At 48.0% G+C, this 13,774-nt stretch overlaps 1 protein-coding gene across 2 annotated transcripts in view; it reads left to right on the forward strand.

Moving 5' to 3' along the window:
- The window catches only part of NEURL1B (neuralized E3 ubiquitin protein ligase 1B), a 146,038-nt gene that overhangs the window by 125,284 nt on the left and 6,980 nt on the right, over positions 1-13,774 (forward strand). For both annotated transcript variants that reach the window (XM_037398280.1, XM_037398281.1), the window contains exon 2: positions 10,784-11,344. In XM_037398280.1, the coding sequence (XP_037254177.1) occupies positions 10,784-11,344 (561 nt within the window). The remainder of the gene's footprint in view (positions 1-10,783; positions 11,345-13,774) is intronic.

Here is a 13,774-nt window from a genome sequence, read left to right on the forward strand (position 1 = left end):
CTGAAGATGTACTGTATTTAGAAAAAGCTCTAGCTTATTTGACTGAACATTAACTAAACCAGCCAACAAAATATGCGATATTATTGTATAGGTTGGACTGGACATGAGTTGAATGAAGTTGCCAACCCCTCAGATCACTTGGAAAGAGAGTTTGGCCAGTCTTAAATGTATTTAAAATCTCCCTGCTGGTAGAGTGTTGGCGTGGGGCACCAGCCCACCCAGCACAGGCTGGGCTCAGCCCCTGTGCAGTGACCAGTGACCCGTGGAGTTCCCACCACCACAAATCCAGTTGTGCTTTGCAATGCCTCCAGGGAAACTAGCCCGGCAGAGTGGGATTGCTGTGCTTTCCCCCCTGATTTAATTATAACCAGTTATTCCCTTCCCTTTGCCCTGTTTTGGATTCTTTACATATTGTTTCGGAAAAGCTTAGTGGAATCGAAGCCTTTGTATATATAAAATATAGGATGATTGAAGACCTGGCCACTTCTTTATTTAGCTTCCTCAGCCATGCGTTCCTCCCAAAGCATTTTCCCCTCTTGCTGCCAGATCACTGTTTAAACTGTGTGTAAATATAAAAGGAACTATGGACAACATTTAAAAATGCTGCACCATGTTGGGAGCAGGGCTTGCTGGAAAAAACACCTTTCTAGAGGCCTTTTTCCCCCTTTTCCTGTGGCTTTGCGGCTCCCTTTGGGCGGATCAAAAGCCCTGTGTGGGTGCCACTGTTAAGTCTAATGGCTCCCTGGTTATCCATCCCTGTTTGGACTGAAATAGCTCCACTGTTTTTTCTTTTAAACTGAACACTTTCCTGTCCTTTGAGTACAGAGAAGTAATTAGGAGGGGAAAACAAAAAAGGACCCTTAGAACCACCACGAGGAGAGGAGATAAAGACGAAAGAGGCTTCTGTAACAAATCTAAAGCAAAGAAAAATTGCAGGTTTATTCCTTTTATCAGAAGGCTTTCTTGGGAAAAGTTGAAGGCAGTAATGAAGGGGCAGGCTCTCCTTTCTGCACCTGTAGCATCACTGTGAGTGCTGATCTCGCCCTTCATCTGCAGCCTTTCATCCCCTGTAGTCCTGGCACTGGACAATTCCTGTGCTTATGGGAAGGTTTTCTTGTGCTTTTACTGGGTGTGGAAAACACGCTCGGCTTGTAACGCTTCTCGGCTTGAGCATCACGTACCCCACCTGAGTCACCCATGGTGCAGCTCAGCTGTAGCACGGTGCGGTGTGGTACACACGCAGACCCGGGAGGGTTCGGACAGCACATTTTATGTACTGGCCTTTCTCCAAACATGCTTTTTGGAGGTGGGAAGGGTGTAAGGATGAATTGCACACAGGCCAAATTCAGAGGGACGGGGATAATGTAAACACTGGCTTTTAGGGTGTTTTCAGTGAAGCTACATTACCACTATTATTTTTCAAATCTTTTTTTCTCCCTGTTTCATAAGCTGCCCTCCTGGTGCAGTGCCGTCATGCTGCCTGTCTGTAGGGGATGGGTGGGTTTCCTGCATCAGGGAGACAACAAAATTCTTTCCCTCTTTTTGTTCCTGTCTGTGCTGAAAGCGACACATTGACAGGCTGTGGGGAGGATGTGCCAAGCTCCAGCCCTCTTTCCATGAGCCCTGTATTGAAACCATGGGATGGAATAAAATTGCCGCTCGGAGGATATTAAAAGGGAATGCATTTCATTTTCCGATTTCATTAAAAGCCATTAACATTGGAATGACATGGTCACTATTTATAAACTCCCAGTGCAGATGACTTGGTACAGCTGGTCAGAAGAAAAGAGGTACAATGGGAACAGGGAGCCTATTTGCATGGACGGTTGTTACGTGCTCCTCTGGCATTGCGGGGAGATGGGAGGGCATGGGCCCTTTTGGTGTCAGTGATTATGCCGGTCGCATGTTCTTGTAACTCTTCAACAAATCACGGTCATGATTGGAACATGAAAACACCAGTTCAGAACAATCATTTTAAAATATAAAGCATCGCTCTGAAAAACATGTGTGAGCTGTCTGTACCGCCTGTAAGGGAAAAGTGGTCTTGGGAGTGAAGTCGGAATTACTGAATGGAGAGGAACTGGGGGTAAGGAGACAAACCCAGATTTGGTTTTTAATCTGTGAAAAATACTCCAGCTAGGTTCTTTTCTATGAGGTGTGGTTAATCAGAACCATACGATGGGTCGGTCTCCTGCAGCCACAGCAAGGGGTCCCTCCCCACCTCAAAGCGAGAGCCACGTGGTGGCCTCAGGTCTGGAGGGACCAGCAGCACTCCCTGATACAGCAGGGTTTTTGGGTCTCTCAGGTCACCCTCAAGCTGTTTGCAGTCTCTGCTGCAGCAGTGAACACTGCTGGCCTGGAGCAAGGAGGAGGGGGAAGGGATCTCTGAGACGGACCCCAGTGGTACAATATCCCGTAAAGTGAAGAACGTATCTGTGTCTGTCTTGATGCCATTAAAATCCGTATTTGAGCCATGCCGAAAGACAATGAAGACAAATTCCTTCTCCTCTAGTGACTGCAGGAGCAGTCATTAGAGAAAAAGGTGCCCCGACCCATGTAGTGTGGGACTGGCCTTGAGTCAGGCTGTGGAAAAGGGGAATGCACAAGGAAAACGGAGCCTGGCAATGGCAAAGGCATTGCTGAAACTGGGGACCTTGGATGCTGGCCTTCTAAGCTGGGTTTAACTTGCAGTGAGCACAGTGTGCTTTGTTTAACAAAACTGGTATCAGGAGACCGTAGTGGGCTTCAGACCTGCCCAGAGTAACAGCCATTGGAAATAGTTTAACACTGTAAATCCCTGGAAATTGTATGAATTCAGTATTTCTGTGTGAATTCAGTAAATCAAATCAGGACCCAACCGCCATAGAGAACATGAGGGTTTTCATCCACATCTCTGCCCCTCTCCTCCCATCTTTGGCTGTCCAGTTGAGACCAGTCTTTCCAGCCTGAAGTGTTGCATCCTTTAGTGGTCTCTGCTTTATGGTGCACTTTATTGTCTGTTTCTAGAAAACAATGAAAATAATAAATCACAAAAGTACATCTTTTACTCACTGAACGACAAGCTGAGCATGTAGATTTGGAAAATATTTAGTCTCCCAACCTAGAAGTCCTCAGAAACCATTTGTGGAGTTGCTTAAATAGACGTCAACTGCTTACTTCTCATTGCTTTTGATCACCTCCCAGAAATGTGCTATGGTCTCTCAGCTGAGGACTAGAAGATAAAGTGAGCTGAGCAGCCCTCTGCTCTCCCCAAGTTAAACTTGACTTTCTAAACAAGGTAATAATCTTGCAAAAACATCATATGTCAAGTAAGAGGCACAGGTTTGCTCTCCTGGTTTGTGAAGTCATACGTGTTGCATATGTGGTGTATTAGTGAGAACATCGTCCAAAAATTCCCTATAGGAGGTATAGTAAGAGTGGCTGATTGATTATTTCTGACAAGATGTTTTTATCTTTAGCCAGTAGTCAGAAGTTTCATCTAGTTTTGTATCCCATATTTTATGACTTTCAATTCCCTGACATCTTTCAGAGCTCTTTGGCTTGTGAGCGTGGCCTTCTGACTGACACGAGCCGGTGGACTCAAGCGCTGAGGCCATATAACGGATTACAACAAGCTGTGCCATTTCCAAGGCTCCTCATCTATCACGCAGCTGCTTTCATCATGCACACCGAAAGACTTAAGCAGGGATTATGGCATGAACCCTGCCTTTTCTCTATCCCTCTCCCTGTTGCTCTTGCTCTGTCTCTCATTAACCAAGTCTAAGAATGTGTTACTAGAGTTGCAGACTCATTGACCCAGATTTGCTAATAATATGGGGGAAAGGAGATTTTTTTCCATGCTTAATCGCTGGCTTCTGTGTATTCTTAGTGCTATTTATATGCAGGAGAACTAAAAGCCTGTAATAAAGATGGGGCCAACATTGCAGCAAAATTAATCTATGCACGCGGTGAGAGGCACAACAGGAGAGAGACGGGGGAACAGGGAGGCAGGGGTGAGCGGAGGTGGACTTAGCTATACGTGCAGACCCAGCAGTAGATTTTTTTGATAGCGGACCCTGCTCCTGCAGCCTGATCGACAAGACCATACTGATTTAGCTCAGGGCTCCCCACTTTGCTCTGAAAATGCCACACTGTCAAAGTCATGCACTGGCTGGCTTTGTGTCAAGGTCGATTTCCTTCACCACCAAAATGCAAAGTCAAGCAGAAGGTCTGGAAGTGGGTTGGGAGAGTATTCCTGCCTGATGTGGGAGAGCGCTGGCTCTCCCCCCTCTTTGGGGCTCATGATCACTGCGCGGTTGTGGCAGATTAGCTATCAATCAGCACTTTTCATCCTCAGAGCAGACCTTCTGTCATGGTTTATTTTCTGCTTCAAGCCAGCTGGTGGATCTTGGAGACAGACATTGGTGTTTCATCTGCGCTTGCTGCCTTTTGGCTCCGATGCTGGTGTCATGATGTGCCATCCAGCTAACCAGGAATGCTGGGGCCCGGCACTGGCTTTCCTGTCAAGGCAACCGTTCTTTTAAATGATGGGGTTGAACTTGGCATTTGTATGAGCAAGGAAAGGGCTTAATTTGAAAGGAGCAGCGGTGCAGAAGCTCGTTTCCTGAGGACGTGGTGGGAGATGGGATGGAGCAGCCTGGAAAATACTGCAAGGTCCTGCTGGAATTGCCCGTGTTTGCTGGTTGGAGAAAAAGGACCAGAACAAAAGGTTTTTGCCTAATGCAGTGGGCAGACACCTCTCTGCTTTCATGGAGGAACACCTACAAGACCAGAATAAATGTGTCATTAGCCTCTGCCTAGAAAAAAATAATGGATTTTAGCTTTTTGTTTTTTAAAAATCCCCTATAAAATTTTTGGTTTCAAGCATTAGCCACAGAAGCAAGAGGGTTTTCTCACTTGAAAATCCTCGTAGAGGCAGGCACAACTTGATTTTGTGAGGTAAAGTCAATCCCTCTTCTCTGCTAGGGATTTTTGTGGACTGTTTTGCAGTGAAAAATGGTGTATGTCCATTAGATATTTGCATTGAGAGTTACCTCAGTGCCACAACACACTTTCTTTTAATGCAAAAACTTCTGTCTTTCCTCCTCTCCTCCTTCCCAAATCAGTCTTCTAAAAAATGTCACATTTCCTGCAATTCACTGCAAGCTCTTCAGTCTCCCCTTAATGCCTCAATTTCTGTCTCACTCGATTGGAAGTGAACCATGTGGGGGTTTTTAACTCCCTGGAAATTTGTCTCAGGTTAGAGGACCAGGCAGGGAGACCTTTACATCAAAACAGGGCTCTGGACTGGTCATGCAAACCACAGGAATTTAAATGGGGGATATTTATTAACTGTCAAGTTGAGTTTTCCAGTGTTCAAGCCAGCAGGATGTTCAGAAATGAGGCCAATTTTTTTGTAGCAGCCTTATAGTGCATTTGGTAGCCTAACTTTACAAATTCACACTGGTGAGTGTGGAATAGGCGACACCAGTGCTTCCTGCAGAGCTCCCCAACACATTTGCTGTCTTTAAAAAAAGAAAAAAAATGTCTAGGCAGTTCACTAAATTTATATGTGAACAGATTTTTATCTCTTGTTCTCAGAAGATAAGATCGTGTTGGAGCAGAATCCTGTTTTGTGTTACGGTTGATGTTTGTTATCTGCAGTAACAGCCTAGCCGGCTTCTTCCAGCCTCCAGCAAGGCTCCAGCCCGTGCGCCAGCATCGTCTCCAGCAGTAAAGATGCAGTGGGACGAGTGTGTCGAGGACCGTGCTTTTACTAGACCGCACCGTGATTGACGTTTGCTTTGCAAGGGTTGTTTCTACAGGCTTGTGAACATGCAGTAAACTTGACCTCCTTGTCCCCACCCATTGGGATTTTCCTATTTCAAAGCAAAAGCCACCTGCCCCCTCTCTCCAGATGCCTTGTTTAATGTTCAACAGGGTTGTTGCAGCAGCAGCAACCCAGCTATCTACTGTAGTAGGAAAAAGTTCTAATGTTACAGATAAAGCAGCGGCCATAAAGATAAGATGCAGGCGTGTTAGGTGGGTTCCCTTTTGCCTGTGCAGGGAGCATTAATGGATAGATTTTGGGCTGCACACTGCTGCCTTTCAGCCTTTTCTCTGAACGACATGGGGAGACCACACTCCAGCTGCATGCCGATGAGCTGTATCTCCTGTGAGCTGTTCACCTGCTGGGTAGTGAACCCAGGAATTTCTGTTCCCTTGATGTCCTTGCTTTATGCATTATGCATCCCTGTTTGGCACCTGGCTGCCTCATAATTTGCTTGCCTTGTGATCCTGCACATCTTTTGTCATGGATTTACTTGCAGTGGGTCTTCAAGAAAGGGCTGGGAGACCCAGACAATGTCTTTGGAGGCAGAGTGTGGATGTATCAGCAGCACATGGGGAAGGCAGTGCTCTCCTCTGGCTGTCAGGCTGCCCTTGCCATAGCTCTCTGCTGCAGCTCTGGGTTATTCCCGTCTCCCTCATTTTAGGGCTGTTGGTAGTATTATTCCTGCCCGGCTTGTCAGGGCAAGTGAAGGCAGGATCAGCCTGGCTTAAGGTGAACTCTCCAGCTAAGCAGCCTCCTCCATCCTGCGCCCCGGAGAGCAGCAGCGTTGGAGAAAGCTCTTCATCTGAATTTTGTCTGCTGCTGTCAGTGGGATTACAGTGCCACAGCAAACCCAATGCTGTGAACAAATGGGTGAAAAAAATGTTTATTTTTAGAACTGGAACCGTGATAAATATGTGGAATTTGTCCAGAGTCTGTCTGCTGTACCTTTCTGAAATGCAAAATACATGTTTGTTAAAATACCTCTCCAAAGGTCAGCATAACCTAAGAAATAAATGTGCTGGCCTTTTGGAAAGCAGGTGAGGTTTCAGATGTGCAATAGCTACTTGGAGTAGATTGCGTGGGCCCCCATAACCCAAATCTGTTTCAGTGCCACCCGTGTGACGCCGTAAGGATGTGGATGGAAATGCTGCCTTTCTGAAGGGGTTGCTTTTGCATGTTTCAGTGAGGAGCCCTGCACCATTCCTAATCCTTCAGTTCAGCTTTTTCTTCCAGTTTCCTGGCTTACTTCATATTTGCTGAAGCCCTGCGCGGGCGTTTGAGGGACTTACGCTGTGAGCATCATGTTTGCAGTTGGTGAGAGTAGGGCTCAAAAACAGAAAACTGAAATGAAAAGAAAAAAAATGCTGGATGGGACCTCAAGGCATCACCCAGGGGGACCCATTGGATTTGTGTCCCATTTAATGATCTAGCCAGCCTGCTGACATGCTTACAGGGCTCAGGGGCTGAAGTATTTGGGAACCTTACAGGTTTTAATCCTTTTAGCTTGCTGCGAGGTGGAGGAACACAATTACTGTCTCTTCGGCAGGGAAGCGAGGCATAAAGAGAAGAAATCACTTGCTCAAAGCGTTCTAAGAATCTCAGAGCTGAAAAAAAGAGTTGACGTAGCTCTTAGCTGCCTGTCACAGTATCAGGCACCCTTGGGCAGGGTGGCATTTCTGCCATGAGCTTGGCTGCCATCGTCCCACTGATGGTCTTTTGGGTAGGAAAGCACTGACGGGAGAGGGGAGGGTATGGAGAAACAGCAAAGGGACTGAAATGTGACCCAAACTACAGAAGGCGAGCCACAAAGTAGGGCAATTCAAAGGCACAAACATCCTGTTGAGCTTGCCTAGTCCCCGTCGGTACGTAACGAGTAAAGCACATGCCCGAGCTGAGCTTCAGGCATGTTTCGGTGGGAAAGCGCTGCCTCCCCTGCCTTGGGTTATGTCAGGCTTTATTCCTGGTGGCAGCCGGCAGGTGTTCATGCGAAGGGGGAGCAGCATTATAAATAAATTATCCATTCATTTCCTTCTGGGGACTTTCCTATTGTTTAGCCACAATACGTTTTCCTGTTTTTTTTTTTTTAAAAATAATAAAAAAAAAAAAACCCAAAACAAAAAAGTGCCAAACCCTGCCCCCAAGCTCCTCTTTGGCAGGGTGGACCCAGAGCTGCGTTTGAAGTGGGTGCTCTTGTCATCGCTTTTCCGTCAGTTGTGCTGCTGTCACTGTCACTCCCGCCTGGGTCCTGCCTGCTTTCCGAAAGCAGTGTGAGAAGTACCTGCCTGGCAGCCGTGCCGATGGCATCGCGTCCTGCCACGCTCCGTCTTTGCACATGGCTTTTCTCCGGCAGGTCGATGTGGGAGCAAGGCTGGTGCTGCGCAGGAGATTCTTGTGATAGCGGAGAGTACAGAAGCTCTCTTCCCTCCTTCCTCCTCCTGGCCAGCACAGGGATGTTGAGGCCGGGGCACTTGCTTTCACAAGAGAGTTTTTAACCATTTTAGAAAATAATGCAGCTCAATGGATTATAAAATGAAGGCTGCTCTGTGTGGGGAGTCTGTTGCCTGGCAAAGTGTGGTGTGATGTGAAGAGCAGCACAGAGCCCACTGGCTCCCACAGGAGCCCCTCAGAGGCTGTCCCAGCAGCGACCAGCAGTGGTTTGCTTAATCCACATCCCAGCTGAATGGCACAAAGGCTTTGTGAAAAAACGGGGAGCTGTTTGTGGGAAAGTGTGGCCGGGGGAGGATTCATCCCTCGCTGCTTGGGGTCGCTCGCCCAGCACTATGTACTGGCGGGGTTCTTGCCACCATGCCTCCCTCTGCTAAGGAAACCCCAAACCATATTCGCTCTGCAGCAGCATCGTTTGTTTGGAACGTTTACAGGCAAATACATGGAGCAGCACCCACATGAGCTGCGGGTGGGTCTGTTCTGAGAGCAGCCATCTTCTGCATTTTAGCTCTTTAGGAGGCAAGAAATGAGATTTCTCATGGAAACACCCAAGAGAAATACCCGTACCTCCTGTAAGCGTGGTCAGGGCTGACCCCACGGACCCCGGGAGCCCCCTCCTGCACTGGGAGAGCCCAGGGGGAAGCCTGGTGCACAGCACTGCTGCGAGCAGAGGTGCTGTGCTGGGCAGGGGGATCATCCCGAGGGGATTTAACACCTGGGTGGGTTGCTTCTCTCCTCCCTGTCTCCCCTAGGACTCTGCCTTCATGGCCCTGGCATGGAAATGGCAACCCCCCCACTGGTGTAAGAGCAAGGATATATTTATTTCCATTAGTGTACAACAGGATTAACCATTACCTTGTGCTATGCAGCAATTGTCACATGCAGTACGGATGAAGAGATACAAAAGACCTTTTATTTAGCTGCTGCGTTTGCCTGTCATCATTTAGCCTTGTCCTTTTTGTCTCGATGCAAACAGCAGCTTTTTGCCTTTGTAGCTCTTTGACTCCTGTTGCAGATGCCTGATTTCAAGGGCTAATCCTGTGTTCGGACCTTGCCTAGGACCCCTCTTCTCTTGCATGTTTAGACCCTGTTAGTCCAGCCACAGATGCAAGCCCCAGCCTCTTGCTGCCCTACCTGGTATGGTTTTGCTTGCAAAAGAAGGTGTCACAATTGCAGTCTCCTGCCAGCTTTCCCAGCCAAGCTCTCAGCATCCTCTGGTGTTTCTTTCCAAGAGAGGAAAACGTCAGAAAATCCTTCTCTTGTCACGAAGCAAAGCCAGGGGTTACACACAGGGAGGAAGCAGCTTGAAGGAGGGGCCAGGCAGGCAGCTTCTAAAGCTTCAAATGTGGCAGAATATTTCCAGAATGAGTGTGTGCCTGTGGTGCAGTTTTATATTTAACAAGGTGACTTTGAGAACCCAGGATGCCTTCCATTTTTGCTTCAAAAATCTGCAAAGCCAGGTGCAAAGAGGAGGAGAGGGAGTGGGTGGGAAATCAGGAGACTGAAGTGCCTGTAGCACCGCGGCGGTGGTGGTGGTCATGGGAGCCCTGGTGCTGGAGCAAGACCCTGTGTGTTCAGGGATATGCAAAAGAGATTGTCTCCACCTCAGGGAATTTATAGCCAAGGCTTAAGATTAAAAGTTGAGCTTTTTTCATTTCTGCTTCACACTTCTGTGAACTTCACTTTAGGCCTCAAATCTGCTTTTCTTGAAATTGGTTTCGAAATTGCTATGGCTCCTTCCATCTGTAAAACGAGGATGGCAGGATTTCTGTGCCATCTGCGGTGCTGTGAAGCTGAAAACAATCATCATTTATAAAGTGCTTTGAGCTCAAATGGGAGGTTCTGTGTAAAAGCAAGGCGCTGCAGGATGAAACGTTCCTTAGTGTGCCAGTTGCATCTGATATCTAAACCAGGGGCTGGGTTGAAATTTTGGAAGAACAGTCTGGTGGTGCAGAGGTAGTGCTCCAGCTGTAAATGTCTTGGCTTGTGTTGTTCGAAAGCCCCTATTCTTTGTTATAAAATTAAGGGACAGAGAAGCCAGTGGCTGCATGTCCCACAAAAATCAGTATCCTACATCCGTGTTCATCTTGAGCACCTCTGATCTTAACAGCCACGATTCACAGAGATGGTGTGATGCTGGCCACCAGCTGGTGGTGTAACAGCACACGCATCGCATATAGGGAACTCAGGGCCACGGTCACAAGTGTTAAGCCTTTCTGAGTGCAATAGGATGCATCTGATGGGAACAGAAGGATGTTCGTTTTCATTTGCAGGGCACGGAGGGGAAGCTGCCTAACCTTTGCCCCAAGACCCACATTTGCCTTTATATTTGCATAAAGCTGGGGGCCAAACTGGTGCAACAGAAAGCAGATTGTGGCCAAGTACAACATTTTAAGATTAAATAGTGCAGTTCCCAGCAACTAATACAAAGCATGCGTGGCAAGCCAGTTGCACTTGCCCGGGCTGAGCTAACACATGGTTGGGGTCAAGCACTTCTAACGGAGCCACTGGTTTCTCCTTTTTCAGACACAAGCCACCAGACCCGCTCCGTCTCCAGCCGCCCCTACTACAGTTTGCCCAACAGCAGCCATGAGAGACGCTCGGTCCTCGCTATCACGGAGCCGCCACGTTTCCATTCCCAAGCCAAAGGCAAGAACGTGCGTCTGGATGCCCACTCCCGCAAGGCCACACGGAGGAACAGTTTCTGCAACGGGGTGACCTTCACTAACCGCCCCATCCATCTCTACGAGAAAGTCAGGCTGAAGCTGGTGGCTGTGCACCACGGCTGGAGCGGAGCCCTGCGCTTCGGCTTCACCATTCACGACCCGTCGCAGATGAGCTCTGACGAGATACCAAAGTACGCCTGTCCGGACCTAGTGACCCGACCTGGATACTGGGCCAAAGCTTTGCCAGAGAGGTTTGCTGTGAGAGACAATATTTTGGCCTTTTGGGTTGACCGTCATGGGAGAGTCTTCTACAGTATTAATGATGAGGAGCCAATATTGTTTCACTGTGGTATTAAAGTTTCCGGTCCTCTCTGGGCACTCATAGATGTCTATGGAATTACCCATGAAGTGCAAATCCTAGGTAAGTGTGTGTTTTGGCCCGTGGCTTGCCCTTCTGGTTGCTGTTTCCACAGAGACATGACTTGTAGAAAAGATGCATCACCTATCTGGTTGATCATTTCTATGGGACACTTAAGAAAACTAATTTACTGTTGGTTTTGTAGCTCAGATTAACCCTTTTTCTTTTGCCAGCAGTGGGGATCCAGAAAGCAATGTATTTCAGAGATGTCGGTGATGGGAAGTCCTAAGGCCATGCATTATAGCAGCTGTGGGAAGGGAAATCTTTACATGCAACTTGACCCAGCTTTTTCTGAGCTAGATGTGCTGCTATGGCATGGAAAAACATGGTGCTGCTTTACAGGGAGGAGACAAAGGTGAACAGTTCTGGCTTCCCCTGTTCTTTCCCAGCTACCAGTTACTGCCAGTACACTGGAAAACCACCCCCCATTCCCCAGGAATTTCCTGGTGCCCTTCCCCAGCCCCTCTCTCAGCTCTGGGTTTTGGTCCCCACCTAGGCTGGCAGTTTAACAGACTGCATTTGCAGGCATAACCCAGCTTATCCTTCCCTTACGCATGGGCATCACTGTATATCTGCCAAGCACCAGCTGCAGCGCAGGATGCAGCCCACCAGCTGAAGAGCGTCGCGAAATGGTGGTGTGAGCTCCTGTGTGCTGCAGGATCCTTGGCACTGCATGCCACATCTCCCCTCACCCTGAAGCCGATCACGGCGTGCAGGCGATGCCTGGCTGACTTACCAGCACCATCCCCGGGGAGGGCTGCAAGAGGGGATGAATTTGTTCCCGTTAGTGAACCGAGCCAATTGCCATGGAATGACTTTCCTCTTGTGACTTTTACGGCACTGGAATTTCAAATGAATTCAGTGTTAGATGGAGTGTTTTGAACTGGTCTGCACTACAGGGAATCCTTTTAAAATGCAAGAGTGTTGCCCTTTCCCTGGAGGCTCCTGTTTTAACAGCCAGACTAGGCTGCACCTGCTGGAGGGGGTGGTGTCTCCATCCTCACACAGAGCAGACACCAGCGATAAGCTGTGAAGTGGTTAATCCAGTGGGAAGGCAGCTTCATCACATATTCTTCTGAATGGTACCAATTATTTTACAGGCGAGAAGGCTATACATAAACAACACTTTGCCCTGCCTGCTCTGCCTCAAACGTGTAATTAAACCTTACCAGTAGCTTATCCTGTAATTGCAGATGTGACACTGTCCAGCCTCTGGTGCTCATTGCAGAGGTGAAGGAGCATTTGCTCTACTGGCCAGTGCAGCTGCTTCACCAGAGCAGTCCTTCTTCCTCATTAGATTATAGCTAGAAAAAGAAAATGCAGCTTATTTCTGCCCACCTAACCCCGCAGTCCTGCCTGCAGCATCCAAGTGCGCAGAGTGAAAGACTCGGTCTGAAGGCACTTGTACTCTGATTTTTGATTTTTATCTAAGTGCCAAGCTCCACAAACTGCCCCAGGAATCAGCACAATGCTCAGCCACCTGGGGCACCAGAGGACCCAGCTTCCTTGTTACAGATGTGGTGGTGTCACAGCGGACATGTTTGTCTCCCTGTCTCTTCCTCTCAGAATTTTGCGAGTTGAGAATGCTGTGAAATATAGCTCAAATATGGATGCACAAAATGCATCTTTCAGCATCATGAAGCTTGGATGTGTCTTACTCCTCTATGGGAGCATTTCTTGCCAGATACCCTGTGCTTGCTAGAAGCAGCTGGTCCAGCCATCAGCCTGCACTGGTGGCCTCTCCTGCATGGGCTTCTGAGCAAAGTAAGCCTCTGCTTTGCAGCTGCTGGATGGATTTGAGTGTTTTCCCTTCTTTGGTAAAAGCCTGGTGATTTTCTCATCCAAGGAGCAGGCAGTGTTGGTGCTGGGATGCTTCTCCCCTCTCCTTCTTTGGGAAGACCAGGAGTCTGCCTCATTCACACACACTCTTAACACCCATGTGCTTCAAGCCTGCTCAGCTGCTTCACGCTTACCTTCAGAGTGAAGTGACCAAAGTGCCCCAGGCAGCGCTGCAGGTAGAAGGAAGAACACTCCAAAACCTCCCCACAAGTTTAAATCTGCCCTGGGCCTGGCATGGCAAGAGGTGAAAATCTGGGAAATGAATTAAGAGTCAGCATCCTGACTTTCCCTTTGCAGTGAAAGGGGAAAATAACCTCTGCTGTAAAAATCTTCTTTGTAACACCTGCAGCAAGTAGCTTTTGTGACAGGCTTTCAATTAAAAATCTGCAGTGGTATGAACACACCTGAGATACGAGGCTTGAAGTCTTCTTGTAAAATGGTCTCTTGTGGACTCACCTGTGCCTAGACACCTCACAGCTTTAAGGCAATGACAAGAAGTGCGAAAAGAATATCTATTCATGCTTGTGCTCCTTTGCCCATTGCTGTGTTGTAGATTTGGCTTGCACAAGACCTTTGGACAAGATATTGAGATGT

Source organism: Falco rusticolus, chromosome 8 (genome assembly GCF_015220075.1).
Source record: "Falco rusticolus isolate bFalRus1 chromosome 8, bFalRus1.pri, whole genome shotgun sequence".
Taxonomy (NCBI): domain Eukaryota; kingdom Metazoa; phylum Chordata; class Aves; order Falconiformes; family Falconidae; genus Falco; species Falco rusticolus.